The sequence below is a fragment of the Octopus sinensis genome, linkage group LG5, assembly GCF_006345805.1.
Source record: "Octopus sinensis linkage group LG5, ASM634580v1, whole genome shotgun sequence".
Lineage (NCBI taxonomy): Eukaryota > Metazoa > Mollusca > Cephalopoda > Octopoda > Octopodidae > Octopus > Octopus sinensis.
The window spans coordinates 18,154,242-18,174,241 of record NC_043001.1 but is presented as its reverse complement, the minus strand read 5'-3'; the positions used below and the strand labels follow the sequence as shown (position 1 = coordinate 18,174,241).

Here is a 20,000-nt window from a genome sequence, read left to right as displayed (position 1 = left end):
GTCCTGTAACTTAGTAGTTTGGGAAAAAAGACAGACAGAATACTTTCCTGACCTTGCACCCTCTGATTTTCACCTCTTCCCAATCATGAAGTTGTTTTTGAAAGGAAAGCGTTTCCCAGATGATGCAGCCTTGATTTCTGAAGTCACGTTGAGGTTGGAGGACCAAGCTGGGGTCTTCTACAAAAACGGTCTCCAGAGCCGCATCAAACGATGGGAGAAATGCGTAACTCTGGGTGGTTCCTATGTAGAAAAAGACTAATAACTGTGCCAAGTTTCGTTGCTCTACTGCTATGGGAAGTGGGTCAGGGCATTACTTATTGAACGCCCCTCGTAAATGCTAGGCTTTAAAAAAAATGGGAACTGGGGCGGATTCAATTGACTAAAAGGCAGTGCCCCAGCATGGTCGCAATCTAATGACTGAAACAAGTAATAGATAAAAGGCATATTGTGTTAGTGGTGTGGTGGTTATTAGGGTAGCATCACCATTATAAGTGGTTATATGGTGGTGTTGCACGCACAATTAACTGTTTAATAACAGCACTGTTGTTTATATGGTAAACAGTAAAGCTACAGTGATAACAATATTGACGGTGTTTGTGATGAGAGGAGTAGTGGCAGATGTAAGTTGTGAGGAAGATACGATCAAGGGATAATATACCACCATTGGCAAGGTGATGAGTTAGATGAAACGGTGGGTGTGGTCGGTGATGATGGCATTACAAGCATTGATAGTGGCGGTGGTGGTGGTGATCGCAGCAATATCGAACAACTACTGCTTATTAAAAAGGAAATAAAGAAGCAAAAAAATTCTAGAGCACTTAAGCTAATTGTTTCCAAAGAGGGATCACATGAAAATAGATGTGCCAACAGTTGGCCAGAAAGTCTATATTACTGGCATTTGGGAGATTGGCAATCATGCCAATGCTATTTTTTTTGTTTTTTACATATCATCACCATCATCGTTTAATGTCCGTTTTCCATGCTGGCATGGGTTGGATGGTTCGACTAGGGTCTGTGAAGCCAGGAGGCTGCACCAGGCTCCAGTCTGGTCTGGCAGTGTTTCTACAGCTGGATGCTTTTTATGTGCCAGGGGAGGCTGGAAATAGCCACGATCGGTTGGTGGTTTTTACGTGCCACCAACACGGAAGCCAGTTAAGGCGGCACTGGCATCGGTCATGTACGGATGGTGCTTTTTACATGCCACCAGCACAGGTACCAGTGGAGGCTGGCAACGGCCACGATCAGTTGGTGCTTTTTACGTGCCACCGACACGGAAGCCAGTCAAGGCGGTGCTGGCATCGGCCACGTATGGATGGTGCTTTTTACGTGTCACCGGCACAGGTGCCAGGGGAGTCTGGCAACGGCCAAGGACGGTTGGTGCTTTTTATGTCTCACTGGCATGGAAACCAATCAAGGTGGCGCTGGCATCGGTCACGTATATATATATATATTTTATTTCTATTCATTTATTTATTTTTACTGAAGTGGCTGAGATATGATACTGCAAACACAGTCAAATAAATCCAGAGAATTGTGTGAACATTATGTTATGTCTCTCTCTACATTGGTTCAGATCCTTACCACTCTGTCTTATTTTTTTGATGTTGGCTTGTTTGTGTGGAGGTGAAGGTGTGGCTGAGTGAGTAAGAAGTTTGCTTCTCAGCCACATGGTTCCAAGTTCAATTCCACCCCCCGCAGCACCTTTGGCAAATGTCTTCTGTTATAACCTCGGATCAACCAAATCCTCGAAGACGGGAACCGAAAGACACCTGTCGTGTGTGTCTGGGTGAGCTTGTCCTTGTGTTTATCTTTATCCTCATCACAGTCTGACGACTGGTGTGGGTTGGGGTACACCCCCATAACTTAGCAGTTTGCAAAAGAAACCAACAGAATAAGTACCAGACTTTAAAAAAAAAAGTAAGCACTAGAGTTGATTTGCTTGACAAAACCCTTCAAGGTGGTGCCCCAGCATGACTGAAATGAGCAAATGACAAACGATAAAATTAGTGTTAGTGGTGAATATAATTAACTATATCCAAGAAGGTCACAGGGCTATGACAGCAGTCATATTATTATTAGTAGTAGTAATAATAAGGCAGTGAGATGGTAGAAATGTTAGCACACTGGGTGAAATGCTTAGCAGTATTTCGTCTGTCTTTGCGTTCTGAGTTCAAATTCCACCACGGTCAACTTAGCCTTTCATCCATTCGGGGTCGATATATTAAGTACCAGTTGCATACTGGGGTCGATCTAATTGACTGGCCCCCTCCCTCAAAATTTCAGGCCTTGTGTCTAGAGTAGAAAAGGTTATTAAGCCATATTCTCCAATATTAAGCACATACATAATTAGTGGTCATTATTCCCAAACCCCTAATTCGTTTTTTTTTTTTTTATTAAGCATCAAATGCTCCCAACACATGGCCTGTGTGTAGATGTATGTATGAATGCACATTGAACATACATACACGGAACACATTTATGAACAACATGAGTGGCCAAATATTATGCATGGGTATGCATATATGAGCATTTAAATTGGCAGGAAAGTTTCATGACTGTCACGTCTCAAACTCTTGGGACATGAGTCACTTTTGCAACTTTTACAGCCGATTATGAAATATGTATGTTCATGCATTGAGTATAATTTCTCCTGCTTGCTCCAAACACACACATACTAATGAATGAAAAAATTATTCAACACATATTGTAAGAGCTAAATTCTTAATATTTAGCTCTTACAATACTATGTATCGACTCAGCCTAGCATTAACCCTTTCGTTACTGTATTTATTTTGAAATGCTCTGTTTCTTTCAATTATTTTAAATATAACAAAGAATTTAGTAAAATAACTTAGTTATCATTAAGCTAGTATTAGGAATATAAATTGCGACTAAGGTTTGGTGGTATATTTTGATGCAAAACTTATGAAAACAAGACATTTGTATTACAGAGCCAGAGCCGGTTTTGACTGGGTTGGTAACGAAAGGGTTAATTGAAGTTTCATACACGAAAAAGTACATATAACTAATGAAATGTCAAAGATCAGAGTCTAGTCCTAGATATCTGTTGAACCTAACATGCCCCCCACATCGGAGAAACTGTATGTAAATGTGTGTGTGTGTGTGTGTGTGTGTGTGATATACGAGCTAATTTGTTCCCAGAGGCCGCTCGTAAAGTGAAAATTTGTAAAGCAGAGCAATAATTTCCCATAGTAGCAATCATCATCATCATCATCATCATCATCGTTTAACGTCCGCTTTCCATGCTAGCATGGGTTGGACGGTTCAACTGGGGTCTGGCAAGCCCGAAGGCTGCACCAGGCCAGTCAGATCTGGCAGTGTTTCTACAGCTGGATGCCCTTCCTAACGCCAACCACTCCGAGAGTGTAGTGGGTGATTTTATGTGCCACCGACACAGGTGCCAGATGAGGCTGGCAGACGGCCACGCTCGGATGGTGTTTTTTATGTGCCACCGACACAGGTGCCAGACGAGGCTGGCAGACGGCTACGCTCGGATGGTGATTTCTTATGTGTCACCGACACAGGTGCCAGACGAGGCTGGCGATCATAATTTGTTCCCAGAAAAATATTTCACCTATGAAATTTATAATACTTGTAAATAGATGGCAATAAAACAACAGTAGAATGTAAAGAATATTTTATGTAAAGTAAAAAGAATGTTAAGATCATTTACTATAAAAAAAAATACTATTATAATCACTTTCTGAATCACTTTTGCTCACATCAGACTTGCACACACCATCACTTGTAGATACGATTGCTAATTCACAAGCACTTGCAGACAGACTTGTAGATTTCTCTTTAAAAAACCAGTCTAGAGTTGTTTGCTTAGAAGTAGCTTTTTTTTTTTTCGCTCTCTATAAATATCTTGGCAACACACAGAAGCATTTGTTATGGTAGTAGAAACTCTTGCACTTCATTCAAAATTTGGATCTTGTGCTTGAAAAATAAAACTCGTAAATCTGGGGTCTCATAAAGCAGGTCCTCATAAAGAGAGGTAATACTATCATCATCATCATCATTTAACATTCATCTTCCATGCATGAATGGGGAGGATCGCTGATAGGACCCGGCCTAGTAGAAAAACTACCCTAGGCTACTGTGTCTGTTTTGGCAGGGGTTTTACAGTTGGATGCCCTTCCTAAACACCAGCCACTGGTGTCTGGTCATGGAGCCAGATGAGGGTTGGCAATAGGAAAATCTGCCTCAATAAAAACTCTCTGACCAACGAAAGCAGGGAAAACTGAATCTTAAAAGGACAATGATGATACATATACACACATGTATACATAGAGTTCCTTAAGTACTCTTTTTTTACTCTTTTACTTGTTACAGTCATTTGACTGTGGCCATGCTGGAGTACCACCTGTAGTTGAGCAAATCGACCCCAGGACTTATTATTTGTAAGCCTAGTACCGCTAAGTTACGGGGACGTAAACACACCAGCATCGGTTGTCAAGAGATGTTGGGAGACAAACACAGACACACAAACATATACACATACATACATATACACACATATATATATACACACATACATATATACGACGGGTTTCTTATAGTTTCCGTCTACCAAATCCACTCACAAAGCATTAGTCAGTCCGAGTCTATAGTAGAAGACACTTGCCCAAGGTGCCACGCAGTGGGGCTGAACCCAGAACCATGTGGTTGGTATGCAAACTACTTACCACACAGCTACTCCTGCGCCTATAAAGTAATCTAAGTAATCTAAAAAAAAAAAAAAAAAAAAAAAAAAGAAAAGCAATATCTTAATTGCAATTTTGATGGTTGAGAGTTGTGCAGTCGAGAGTATGCAGTAAGGGGGTCTAAATGAAAACCTTTATTCTATTTGGACATGTAGGAACATGTATTACTTGTGGAAGTCAATGCAAACCGTCTTGCAACTGCACACACTAACACAAACACATGCACACACACACACACACACTTGCACTGTGTCATATAGATTTATCAGATTATACACCCACAGTTCACTGCAAAGTACTGCCTTACTCATGGGACAGGCTGAATACATATATACACACACTTGCACTATGTTCCATGAATTTATCAGATATTAAATTATTGTTCAAATGTTAATTACCGCCTAGCTTGCAGGACACTCCAAATGCATAAGTGCACACACACACACAATTTGCATTGTGTTCCATAAATTTATCAAATTTTAAATCATAATTCAATGATAAGGACTACTTAACTAATGGGACATTCCATTTCTAATACATGTGCACACACACACCTGTAGCAGCAATACACAGTAATGATTTAAGTCGTTGAAAATTATTATGGCTTTTAATTACTGTGTAGTGACAGCAATGATCAGTGCTGATATACATTGCTATAATATTGCTATAATCAAATCAAAATCAAAATTAAAATCAAATTTGATGACTGGCGTCCGTGCTAGCGGGGTGCAAAGAGCACCATACGAGTGTGATCATTGACAGAGTGGCTAACCGGCTTCCGTGCCAGTGACACTTAAAAGGCACCATTCGAGCGTGTTCGTTACTAGCGTCGCATTACTGGTACTTGAGCCCTGTGCTAGTAGGGTATTAAGAGCACCATCCGAGTGTGATCGTTGCCAGAGTGGCTATCTGGCCTCCGTGCTGGTGGCACGTAAAAGACACCATCCGAGTGTGATCGTTACCAGCATCGCCTTACTGGCACCTGTGCTGGTGGCATGTGTAAAAGATTCGAGCAAGGTTGTTGCCAGTACCGCCTGACTGGCCCTGTGCCCGGTGGCACATAAAAGCACCCACTACACTCTCGGAGTGGTTGGCATTAGGAAGGGCATCAAACTGTAGAAACTCTGCCAGATCAGACTGGAGCCTGGTTCGCTAGTCCTCAGTCAAATCGTCCAACCCATGCCAGCATGGAAAGCGGATGTTAAACAATGATGATGATGATTAGTAGTAGTAGTGTGGTGAACTGGTAGAATCGTTAGTATGCTGGGCAAAATACTTAGTGGCTTTTTGTCCATCTTTACATTCTGAGTTCAAATTCCACCAAGGTTGACTTTACCCTTCATCCACTATGGGTTGACAAAATAAGTTTGAACGCTGGGGTGGGGTGTCGATGAAATCGACTTACCCCCACCCCTGAATCTGCTGACTGTGTGCAAAAATTTGAAATCATCATCATCATTTAACCTTTTTTTGTCCATGCTGGTATGGGTTGGACGGTTTTACCAGGGCTAGCAAGCTAAGGAACTGTATCTGACTCCAGTCTATTATTATTATTATTATTAGTAGTAGTAATAATAAGGCGGTGAGCTGGTAGAAATGTTAGTACGCTGGGTGAAATGCTTAGCAGTATTTCGTCTGTCTTTGCGTTCTGAGTTCAGATTCTACCACAGTCAACTGAGCCTTTCATCCTTTCAGGGGTCGATATATTAAGTACCAATTGCATACTGGGGTAGATCTAATTGACTGTCTCCCTCCCACAAAATTTCAGGCCCTGTGCCTAGAGTACAAAAGGTTATTAAACACTAGTAATAATTCTTAAAGTTTGGCTGTTACAAATACATGAAAATTATGTCAAAAACTGCCAAAGGGTACCAGTAAGTTCTGGAAGATTGCCTGCGAACCAGATTCCGTTCTTTGTTATAGCTATTGTGTTGCATTTCATTTGTGCATGCTCACAATATCGCAAACTCACATCCATTACAGCAATCAGGTTTTATCCTATTTCTCCCTCCTACCCAAGTAAAAAGTAGCTATAGAGGGGAAAAGCTCCTATGTGGTCACTTAATTGGCTAGAAACAACAGCCAAGTCATCCTCAGAGCACACCCTTTCACCTCAAAGAAGGAAAGGCATATTGGATAATGCAGCTCAGGGTACATTATTCCTGAAACTAAAAGACAATATAGTATATCTGCATGATCCAATTTAGCACTAAACAACAACAACAACAACAACAGCAGCAGGAATAAAAGAGCCTAGAATATCGGCAGCAATAATGGTTGTATTAATAGGTTTTAATAGATGAACTGTTAAGATAACACAGCCATTTGTTAACTGATATAGGGGCTGTAGGTAGCTCCACGATGATGGTCATAATTGATGCCAGCTATGATAATAACAAGGGTAATAACGATAGTCGTCATAATGACAGCTATATGAAGACGAAGCGGAGACTGGCAGTTATAATAATAATAATAATATAATAATAATAATGATGATGATGATAGTGATAATGGTAAAGATGACGAAGAAGATTATATTATCAATGATGACAATTAGAATGTATATATATATATATATATATATATATATATATATATATATATATATATATATATATGTACATATATATATTTATATAAGTGTAAGGTTTCTCAGTTTACAAGTAACTGGTTGCAGTGGAAGAATTATGGTACTAGAGAGGTAGTTAGGACTTAGAAATGGATGCAGAAGCAGCTGATGGAGGAAGCCTTAGCAACATGCTTCTTTTTTTATTCCTGAAAAAAAAAAAAAAAAAAAAATCCTTTCCATTCCCGTTGCCATAGTAACTCCACATCCCTGGCTGACAAATCAGCAAGTTCCCTGCAAGCGATGTATTATCTCGCACAAGACCGTTAAACTTTTGATATGCTTGATACAAAGTTGAACAAATAGAGGGAAGAAGCTCCTATGTGGTCACTCAATTGGCTAGAAATAACAGCCAAGTCATCCTTATTGAAACAACACACATGATAGGGAACACAAGGATGTGTGTGTATGTATACACATACAGTCAAGGGATGTATATATATATATATATATATATATATATATAAGAATTATAAATTAGGGTATCTACGAGATACCACCATGCTGAAAATAACAGCCAACAGCCACGATCTGACTCTCTTTTAGAGTCAGATCATGGCTGCTATTTTCAGCATGGTGGTATCTCATAGATACCCTAATTTATAATTTTAATAATTATTTCCTTTGAAGGTTATTTTTTCCATGCTGACCACTTGATAAAATCGTCATTTTATTTTTAAATTAACGATCTTATCCTTATATATATATATATATATATATTGAATTTTTAGGGTGTATATATATATATATATGTTGAATTTTTAGGGTGCATAGAAAATATAAACAGCGAAGAGTGGGTGTATATTTTATATTTAAGATATTACAATAAAATTACAACAGACAAAAATAATAATAATAACAATAGCTAAACTACCAAAGTGGAATCAGACTAACCTGAAAACACACACATACACACACACACACACACGGAAGCAAGGACAGACAAAATATTGATTTCTTGTTACTTGACATAGGGAGGGGACATAGCTGATTGAATCATCTCCCATCATCATCATCATCATCATCATTTTACATTGTTTTTACACCGAAGCTGGCATGGGTCGGACGAGTCGGCTCCAGCACAGTGTCTCACCACTTGAAGGCTCCTCGTTGTCTCCTTTGCGAGGGCCCAGTATCTTGAGAACGGCCTTCATGTTTCTTCCTGTGCTTTCCGTTTGGATAGCTCAGCACTTCCTTCCTCAGCTGCCATCCTCTGCACACCCCAAACATCTGTACCAGTTACTGTCTCCTCCCTTGCACAGTATATAATCATTTCCGCTTCTCTAGATTTCCTTCTCACAAATTATCCACATTCCATTGTTTATTCTCAGAGGAATTACAACCTATTTCTTTACTTCCCACAAGGGGCTAAACACAGAGGGAACAAACAAAGACAGACAAATGGATGAAGTCGATTACATCGACCCCAGTGCGTAACTGGTACTTAATTAATCAATCCCGAAAGGATGAAAGGCAAAGTCGACCTCGGCAGAATTTGAACTCAGAACGTAAAGACAGACGAAATACCGCTAAGCATTTTGCCCGGCGTGCTAACGTTTCTGCCAGCTCGCCGCCTCAGAAGAATTACAACCGTGTTTCGTGGTCTGCTACCACAACAGCTCCTTTATGGGATCCAGTTAGCTCAAGACATCATCAGGAGGAACCAAGTCTGGTTTTGGCCCCTACTCCTCTACCGTTTTGATGTGCCCCCCCCCCCCTTCGGAGGTGTCTTCAGCTCTGGTGTTGGGTGCATGTCTTCTTTCTTCTGTTCCCTGGCCACTTCGAAACATCTAGCAGGGCACGCTCACCATGTTTTCCCAACTTCCAAGACATCTTTGACAGTCAGTGCTCATGATTTGCGACCATGCAGTAACTGTAATTTGTGTACAAGCATCAGACAGTCGGTCCTTCACTTGGCAAGAGAAGTCTTTTGTTGCCAGTAGAAGTAGAAATATCAAATTACTGGTACTAATTTTAGTGACTCTTTGAGGAGAGAAAAACAAGATCAATGCAATACACAAGAAAGAAAGAAAGATGAATGGATGGATGAATAAAGAGACAGACAGATAGATAGATAGATAGATAGATGGATAGATAGGGGTGGATAAAGAGATAAACAGATAGATAGATGGATAGATAGATAGATAGGGGTGGATAAAGATATAAACAGATAGATGGATGGATAAAGAGATAGACAGACAGACAGACAGATAGATAGACAGATCGATAGATAGACAGACAGATCAATCGATTGATCGATAGATAGACAGACACAGACAGGCTGCCAGAGACAGAGAGAGACAGGCGTAAAGACAAGTACAAAAAGCATAAATGGAGACCGAACAGAAATGTAAATGCAAGACAAACAATATGAAAATGAAATAAATGTTGATTTTTATAAGTATGTAGTCACACATAAGACACCCTGTGTGTCTGAAGTGAAACACATACAAGCATGGGTACTATGAATAATAGACATCATATGAATCAAACGGGTAGATTTATTGTGTATGTGTTTCGTAGAGTATATAAAAAAAAAATCTGGTTTTTTGCACATTAACAATACTCCGTACTTGTGCTTTAGATTTAGATTTAGGTAGATGCACAGCCAAAGAAGAGAAGCGAGAGAGAAATGTAATTATGGTCGAGGGGTAAGATATAAGAGGTACCAAACTGTAGTGACAGCAGACAGACAGAAAAGGAAAGGAAGGAGAGAGGGAGAGAGAGAAGGTACGAGAGTTAAAAAGGAGAAATTGCAGACAGCAGAAAAATAAACGAGAAATTAATTACATATATATGACAATATAATCATCTTTTTTTTTTAAATTAGAAAACAGAAATTTGAGATTCATTAGAGGGGGATTAATTACACTCCCCCACCCCTTATCTGTTGTCCCTTTCACTCCACACCCCGTTTCTTTTTTTTTTTTATATATATATGTCAAAAATCACAATTAGTGGGTGTTTTCTTACTCTGAACGGTTCTCTGTGTTCCGATAAATCCAGAGTGCAGGGTGGCGGCAGTGGTGGTGGTGGTATGTGTGTGTGTGTGTATATGTCTGTGTGTGTATGTGTGCATATGTATGCGTGTGCTTGTTGTCGGTGGGCGGGTGGACTTCATAAAAAGCCAATAAATTGATCAATATACATACTATAAAGTCTTAGATCGGTCATTGCTGGAAGAATGCATAGTCTAATGACTGACCGCCGGCATGTCTACTGATGTTGCAGCCTGCTGCTTCCAACACACACACACACACACACACACACATACAAAAGAAGAAAAGAAAGGAAGGGCCACTTGTGTCCCAGTGTCCAGCAATGAAAATTTTTTTGTTTTCTGGGTAAATTTTTTCATTTTTTTTTTTTGTTTTCATTTCATTCCCGGCATTTTTTTTAATTATTTTCCAGCATTATTATTATTATTATATTATTATAATTATAAATTCTCTTTCTTTTCCCTGTGGTTATCCTGTGTAGATTTTCTTTTTACTACACACAGCTTTAACGAGATATCATAGCAAGATATCTTCCATGACGACGGAACAATGTTTGGTGACATAAGTCTGTCCATAAGAAACAATGAATCGACCAACCAGAATCTTAATAAAAAGCTGATTGCTTTGTGTGTGTGTGTGGTGTGTGTGTGCTGTCTAGAAATCATTTTAAATATTAAATTTACACAGACACACACACACATGTATGTATGTATATATGTATGTGTGTGAGCACGTATGTATGTATGAGTGTCTGTGCATGTGTATACGTGAGTGTGTGTTTTGTGTAAATAAGTCATCATTTAACATCCATGCTGGGGTATGTGTGTATAAATATATACATGTGTATATATTAACATATATACAAATGTATGTATATTTATATATTCTTTCGTTTCAGTCATTTGACTGCGGCCATGCTGGAGCACTGCCTCTAGTTGAGCAAACCGACCCCCAGGACTTATTCTTTATAAGCCTAGTACTTATTCTATCAGTCTCTTTTGCCAAACTGCTAAGTTACAGGGATGTAAACACACCAGCATCGGTTCTCAAGCGATGTTGGGGGAACAAACGCACACACACATATATATATATATGCTGGGTTTCTTTCAGTTTCCGTCTACCAAATCCACTCACAAGGCTTTGGTTGGCCCGACGCTACTTACCACACAGCCACTCCTGCACCTATCTATTTATCTATCTATCTATATACATACACACACACACACATAAAAATGCATATACAATTGTTTGTGTGCGTGTATATATATATTTATTTATATACAGAGAGAGAGAGAGAGAGAGAGAGAGAGAGAGAGAGAGAGATAGAGAGAGAGGGAGACGCAATGGCCTAGTGGTTAGGGCAGCGGACACGCGGCCATAGGGTCATGGTTTCAATTCCAAGACCAGGCGTTGTGAGTGCTCATTGAGCAAAAACACAAAGCTCCACGATGCGCTGACAGGAGTGGGGGGGGGGACCCTGCTGTACTCTTTCACCACAACTTTCTCTCACTCTTTCTTCCTGTTTCTGCTGTACCTGTATTTCAAAGCGCCAGCCTTATCACACTCTGTGTCATGCTGACTCTCCTCGAGAACTACGTTAAGGGTACACGTGTCTGTGGAGTGCTCAGCCACTTGCATGTTAATTTCACAAGCAGGGTGTTCCGTTGATCAGATCAACTGGAACCCTCGTCGTCGTAACTGACAGAGTGCTGAAATATAAAAAAATGTATATACAAATGTATATATACATATATATATTATTACTCTACCTCTGGTATTTGAGTACTCTTTTTTCCACCTTGTTTCACATTTATGTGCTTACTCTGGTATATATATATATATATATATATATATATTCTGACTGGCCTGGTGCAGCCTTCGGGCTCCCCAGACCCCAGTTGAACCGTCCAACCCATGCTAGCATGGAAAACGGACGCTAAATGAATGATGATATATATGTATATATATAAACAGTATATAAAATGTGTATGTATATATATATGTGTGTATATAGACACACAAATGTATATATATACAGGTTGTGTAAGATATTTGAGGACAGATTATATGTTTATAAAAAAACAGATATATCATCATCATCATCATCATTTAGCGTCCGCTTTCCATGCTAGCATGGGTTGGACGGTTCAACTGGGGTCTGGGAAGCCAGAAGGCTGCACCAGGCCAGGTAACTTTATTAATCAAAAAAATGCTATGAGGATAAAAATAAACCTCCTTTCCTACAGTGTTATTGAATAAAGCCACCTTCAGCTTCAAAAACTACTTGTATGAGATCTAGATCATCTACATGCTAGAATCAAGTGCTCCTGGTTCATTTTGGACATTACTCTGACTATGGCACCTTTCAAAGAATCTTAGGTGATATGGGCGTGTTCATTGACCTCCCTCTCAGCAATGCTCCACATGTAATAGTCCAATGGATTGTGATCTGGAGAATTAGGAGGACAAATATTAGGGGTTATGTGATCATAAACATTTTCAGCCATCCATTCTTGTATTACTAGAGCCATGTGTGATAGTGCAGAGTCTTACTGAAACACATATGGCCTTCCATTGCATACACTGTCTATCCAGAGTTTAACAATTATTTCCGGGACCTCAACGTAGGCGGTCGAGTTAACTCTAAGGCCTTGTGGAAAGACGTAAGGAGGCATCACATATCCTTCATTGCTGACGACCCCTAAAACCATGAGAGTTGCAGGAAATTTTGTACGAATAACACTTGGAACTTCAGAAGGTTCTGCACATAACCACCTGTCATTTCTTCTGTTAACTTCCTGATCTTGGTTGAAGTTTTTCTCGTTTGAGAAAACCCAAATCAAATCTTCCTCTGGATTTTTCAGTTTGTTTAAGAGCCTTTTAGATCTGATGTAGTGAGTTTCTTTTGCTTTTTCTGACAAATTGACCTTTCCTCATCATATAAGACTTATATCTGATGTCTTCATGGACAACATTTCTGACTGTTCCTTCTGACACATGGAGATCTTTTGCAATTGACCTCATGGACTTTCTGGGATTGTAATCAATGGTCTGTTGAACTTACTGGATAAATCCAGGTGTTCTGATGATTTAGAATGATTTTTATGCTTTGATACTGGTGAAACATTTCCATATTCAGTCTCTAGCTCCTTACAATCTTTGCAGACGAAAGATCTGGCAGCTTTTAAAATCGGGATATTTCTAAATTGTTATGCTCAGCCTTTATAACCACAATAACAGCATGCCTCTTCATTTCTTGAGTAAGCTGAGGGTCTGCCATTATTATTTTCAGAAATAAAGATTATACAGAGTTAGCAAAAAACGCAGCAATGACTCAAAAAAGGTATGTCCTCAAATACCTGACGCACTCTGTGTATATATATATATATATACACATACAAATATAGGAGTGGCTGTGTGCTAAGTAGCTTGCTTACCAACCACATGGTTCCAGATTCAGTCCCACTGTGTGACACCTTGGGCAAATATCTTTTACTATAGCCTCGGGCTGACCAAGGCCTTGTGAGTGGATATGGCAGACGGAAACCGAAAAAGCCCTTCGTATATGTGTGTGTGGGTGTGTATGTGTATGTTTGTGTGTCTATTTGTCCCCCTACCATTGCCTGACTGCCAATGTTAGTATGCTCACGTAACTTAGCGGTTCGGCAAAAGAGACTGATAGAATAAGTACTGGGGCTGATTTGTTTGACTAAATACGGTGCTCCAGCATGGCCGCAGTCAAATGACTGAAACAAACAAAAGAATATACATACAAATGTATATATATATCTTTCTCTGTGTGTGTGTGTGTGTGTGTGTATATATATATATTTCTCTGTGTATGTATGTGTGTGTGTGTATATATATATATATATATATATATGTTATCTAGGGATTTTAAAACAATTTCGTTTTAAAGTCACTTGTTCAATTTTTTTCATTCTGTCCCACACCCACACGTATGAGTGACAGTCACCCTGCCTTATTCCTACTTCTCTCACCAATGTTCTCCCAGGCCATGGTGGAGTCAAACATTACAAAAAAAAAAAATTTTTTTAAATAAAAAAAAAAAAGAATTTTACATGTTAGACAGACGTGGAAGAAACGACGGTCCAGGGACAACGTCCACCTAAAGTCATTTCAAGTCCTCAAGTCTTTCCCTGGTTTTGAATGGTTAATGCTAACACGACCAACCTATATAGATTGAAAATATATGCTATGGAGTGAGTGCAATTTGCTATTTTAAGATTCATTCTAAGGAGTAAGTTCCACACAGGAAATGTGACAAATGTAGGACCTAATTAACACAATAACCGTAGTTCGACTTAGTACAATAGCTACACATTATCTGCCCCAATCACATCGAGATCATCGCAAACCAGACACAAAGACTATGAAAGACTATGTTCACTACCTTTCTCCCGTATCGCACTTTCCTCTTCCTTCTCTCTTTCATTTGTTCCTTACATGCAGTGCTTAAATCTTAGGATACACACACACACACATGTAGACCAGACTAGACAGTCATAATGTAACGTCTTAGCAACCTAGACAAAGCGTACAACTAAACCAGTCAGCTACATGTACGTAAATGGACTCTCTTCGCTGCTTGGTTTGGTAGGTAGGTAGGTAGGTAGGTGGGTGGGTGGGTGATGAGGGAGGGAGGTGAGTGGATGGCTGGACTGAGACAGAACGGACTCAATGACTGACTGGTGAATAAGCAAAATGACTGACCCCACACCCCACAACAGATGATAGACTTTAATTAGACTGGTAGCTTACTAGACCTCTGTCTATTACATGATTCAACCATTCAACTAAAAAAAAACCAAAAAAACAGGAAAACAGCTGTATTTACAGAAAAAAAAGGGGCAAGAATTACACACACACACACACACACACACACCTTGTTGTCATTTTATGTCCGTTTTTTCCATGCTTGCATTGGTCAGATGGAATTTGTTGAGGCAGACTTTTCTAGGGCTGGATACCCTTCCTGTTGCTAATCCCTACCTGTTCCCGAGCAAGGAAATAGTTTTCCTTAGCTAGACATGTTTTTTCATGGCAGACTGGAAACAAAAGAACAGAAATGAACGTTGCTTGTATGACAATGGTGCTCATTTACTACTATCACATAATGTCTAGACAAGGATACACACACACACACACAGAATTATCTATTATATAAAATCCGTTCTGTCTGTGTGTGTGTGTGTCTTCTAGGATCTTGGGCATCCTCCATCCGATTGCACTCAAATTTGATATGTAGATACTGACGGTATCAGGGCGTGTATAGATCTTGAAAAAATTACAAAAATCGATTCCAGGTGAGAATGCGATCGATAAAGCCGTGGGAACGTGCATTTGTATGTGCAAGTACATCAGCTGTTGCGATCGATGCTATGCATACATGAGAAAAATGCACGTGCAGTTTGCGCAAAAAAAGCCAGCTGGCTTGAAATAATGCCACAAAATGCAGTATATTTAAGAGACCAAAAAAGTAAGATGCAAAAGAGTTATTTTCTTCAAACTTGGCATGAAGGAAGGAAAGACTATTTGGTTTCTCAAGAAGTTTTTATTTTTTGCCTTAACTTCGTTTAACAAACCAAAAATTTTATTGAAATAAAGGCATGCTTAATTATTTTTTAACGAAAAGAAAACACTGATTGCTTTTTATTCAGCAGATATGATTCAGCACTGTCCATTGGATGGGGGGCGTTTTGCACATGTATACATATACAGAATGAGCTTTTTTCAGTTTTTACCAAATCCACTCAAGACTTTCATTAACTCAGGGCTATAACAGAAGATGCCCAATGTGCTGTGCAGATGGACCAAACTAAAGGTGTGTGCATGCATACATGCGCACAAACACGTAGAATAGCAGGGGTTGGCCACCTTGAAAAGTAGCTGTAAATGGTCCAGAATTGAGCTTAATGAAGGCATTTTCTGTTTGGATTTCTCTTGAAAATTTACCTTCTGTACATGTCTTCATCTTGTCAGATTTTGGTAAGGAAGAGTGATCAGGGATGTCAGTGTAGGTTCACCAGGAGAACCAACAAGATAAATCCCAGTTCCTCCTTACCAAATCCTACCAAAAACAGAAGAATAGACTGCTTTCCTTCTTGTCTACAGTGAATTTGGGTTTGAGTCTTTTGTTGCCATAATTCTTCTTACACATGCTGTTTTAATTAATTTTGAAAAACTTGAAAGATTCAGAAAAATATTTTGTCCTTATTAATTTGGTTTTTGAAACATGTGAAGGTGCATGGCTCAGTGGTTAGAGCGTCGAACTTACGATCGTGGGGTTGTGAGTTTGAATCCCAGACTGGGCTGCGTGTTGTGGTCTTGAGCAAGACACTTCATTTCACGTTGCTCCAGTTCACTCAGCTGTAGAAATGAGTTGCAACGTCACAGGTGCCAAGCTGTATCGGCCCCTTTGCCTTTCCCTTGGATAACACTGGTGGCATGGAGAGGGGAGGCCGGTATGCATGGGCGACTGCTGGTCTTCCATAAACAACCTTGCCCAGACTTGTGCATGGGAGGGTAACTTTCTAGGTGCAATCCCATGGTCAGTCATGTCCAAAGGAGGTCTCAGCAGGAACATGAATTAACACAGAATTTTGATGGAAGGTTTTGAATTAAGATCACTTCAAGACAAGAAGTTTATATTATACAACTAAGGATGGTCTCAGGTAAGCTAGTATCACAACAAGGGGTTAGTGAAAGCTAAAAGTTTGTATGACAATTTGTAGACAGTGAAAAGTACAACTTCTGACCCAAAATCTTCTATTTTTTGTGAAGACTGATTTGAAAAGGTGAAAATGCACCTTAATTTGCATATCACTAAAATGACTGGTTAAGTTGCCAATCGAAATCAATCAACATGAATGGAAATTGTAGCTGTGATACCAGTGCCAGTGGCATGTAAGAGAACCATCCGAATGTGGTCGTTGCCAGCACTGCCCCGACTGGCCTCCGTGCCAGCGGCACGTAAAAAGCACCATCCGATCGTGGCCGTTTGCCAACCTCGTCTGGCACCTGTGCAGGTGGCACGTAAAAAGCACCGACTACACTCACGGAGTGGTTGGCGTTAGGAAGGGCATCAGCTGTAGAAACACTGCCAGATCAGACTGGGCCTGGCGCAGCCTTCTGGCTTCTCAGACCCCAGTTGAACTGTCCAACCAATGCTAGCATGGAAAACGGACGTTAAACGATGATGATGATGATGACATCAGTGAAATCTCAGAGTTACAAGATAATGCACGACAAATTCAAAGCAATGTAAATTAATAAATATTAAATTTAGCAGAGTAATGTGAATTGCTAAAGGCTTAAAACTTTCAAAAATCATCTTGTGCTTCTTGTGAAAGGAAATGGTGGCCATATGAAATGCTAGTGGTGATATGAAAATTAAAGTCCTTATTGTTCACACTCAAAATTCAAGGGCTTTCAAGGGTCATGCTAAGTTTAATTTACCTGTGATTTGATGCTGAAAGAAGAAAGCTTGGGGTGGCTATGAACCTTTCCAAGACTGGTTTACAAACTACTTTTGCCCTGCTGTAGAAAAATACAATGCCAGGCTTCCAATATTTCCAACAAAATATGATATTTCTGATAGTGTAAGGGTGAAACATGCCCTGAAGAAAATAACTTCTTTGCTGAAGCCAATAGATTAATAAAATGTTATAGCTGACTTCAAGGTGTATAAATGGAAAACTTTGAGACGAACTTATAAAAGCAACTGAGAGGAAGGATAAACCTACATAATAGGAGTGGTTGTGTGGTAAGTAGCTTGCTTACCAACCACATGGTTCTAGGTTCAGTCCCACTGCGTGGCACCTTGGGCAGGTGTCTTCTGCTATAGCCTCAGGCCGACCAAAGCCTTGTGAGTAGATTTGGTAGATGGAAACTGAAAGAAGCCCGTTGTGTGTGTGTGTGTATATGTTGTGTATCTGTGCTTGTCCCCGCCAACATCACGTGACAACCGATGCTGGTGTGTTTAGGTCCCCGTAACTTAGTGGTTCATCAAAAGAGACAGATAGAATAAGTACTAGGCTTACAAAGAATAAGTCCGGGGCCGATTTGATTCGACTAAAGGCGGTACTCCAGCATGGCCGCAGTCAAATGACTGAAACAAGTATAAAAAAAAAACATAGCTGGGTTATATAGGATGAACTGAAAAGCTCAGTTAATGAATTATGTTTGGCAACATATTATAATATGGTCAAACTATTCACCACTGTAGGTTTTCCACCAGCAGAAAGTTTACATCAAATTCAGCAAGATATTTCGATTCTGGCAAATGATTTTGGCTGGGGTACTCTGTCAGTTACGATGACAAGTGTTCCACTTGATTTGATTAACCCTTTCGTTACCAACCCGGCTGAAACTGGCTCTGGCTCTTTAGTATAAATGTCTTGTTTTCATAAGTTTTGAATTCAAATCTTCCACCAAATCTTAGTCACAATTTATGTTCCTAACACTAGCTTAATGATAACCATGTTATTTTACTAAATTCTTCGTTATATTGTTATATTGTTGAGGCAAGTGAAGTCGATATCGAACCTCATCCGATGACAGGTGCCCATGCCAACCCCCTTTGCTTGCGAAGACATGTTGGGGCAAGTGAAATCGAAATCGAAATCGAACCAATCCTATGACTGGCACCCGGCAGATGCCAGGACCCCTGGACTGGTGGTACGTAAAAAGCACTATCCGAATCGTGGCCGATGCCAGCGCCGCCTCATCTGGCTTCCATGCCGGTGGCACGTAAAATGCACCAATCCGACTGTGGCCGTTGCCAGCCTCGCCTGGCACCTGTGCGGGTGGCATGTAAAAAGCTTCCACTACACTCACGGAGTGGTTGGCGTTAGGAAGGGCATCCAGCTGTAGAAACATTGCCAGATCAGACTGGAGCCTGGTGCAGATTTTTGGCTTCCCAGATCCCCGGTCGAACCGTCCAACCCATGCTAGCATGGAGAACGGGCGTTAAACGATGATGATGATGATTTAAAATAATTGGAAGAAACACAGAGCATCTCAAAATAAAAATACAGTAACGAAAGGGTTCTCAACCTTTTTCAGGTTGCCACTCACTTGACACCCAGGCCACATTCCCAGGGCCCCCACCCCAACCAACCATCACAAGCACAGAACTCTTCCTGAAGCAAATTCAAAGCAACTGTGCCTAGAGTAGAAAAGAATATCTCCCACTGTACCACTGCCACCACCTAACCCATAAGCAACAACACCATGTTTATTTATTACCTAATGCATTTCTTTATTTCTTTTCAAATGCCTCTAAGTATACACATTGCATTGTATTATTACTTGCTTTGTTTTGTGCTTGGAATGCATTTCAATTTATAACATGGAAATCATGCTAAGAAGTTGGCTTCCCAACCTTGTGGTTTCCATTTCAGTCCTACTGCGTGCCACCTTGGGTAAGTGTCTTCTACTATAGCCCCAGGCCGACCAAAGTCCTGTGGATAGACTTAGTTGATAGAAACTAAAAGAAACTTGTCATATATCTATCTATCTGGCAATGAGCTGTGCTTGAGAGTAACTGTCAAGCCAAGTGCACTGAGGCTGGTGGCACATAAAGAACACTTTTCGAGCGTTTGGGCCTCACAGAGGCAAAGTGGT

At 40.1% G+C, this 20,000-nt stretch overlaps 1 protein-coding gene across 5 annotated transcripts in view; it reads right to left on the bottom strand.

Annotated features, from left to right (window-relative positions):
- The window catches only part of LOC115211899 (probable serine/threonine-protein kinase ifkA), a 119,031-nt gene that overhangs the window by 48,138 nt on the left and 50,893 nt on the right, over positions 1-20,000 (bottom strand). The window contains exon 1 of one of the 5 annotated variants that reach the window (XM_036503188.1): positions 8,319-8,340. The exons of the other annotated variants lie outside the window; for them this stretch is intronic. Coding sequence (XP_036359081.1) covers positions 8,319-8,325 — 7 coding nt within the window. The 5' untranslated portion in view covers positions 8,326-8,340. Of the gene's footprint in view, positions 1-8,318; positions 8,341-20,000 lie in introns of those variants that run through there. 5 annotated transcript variants of the gene reach the window in all.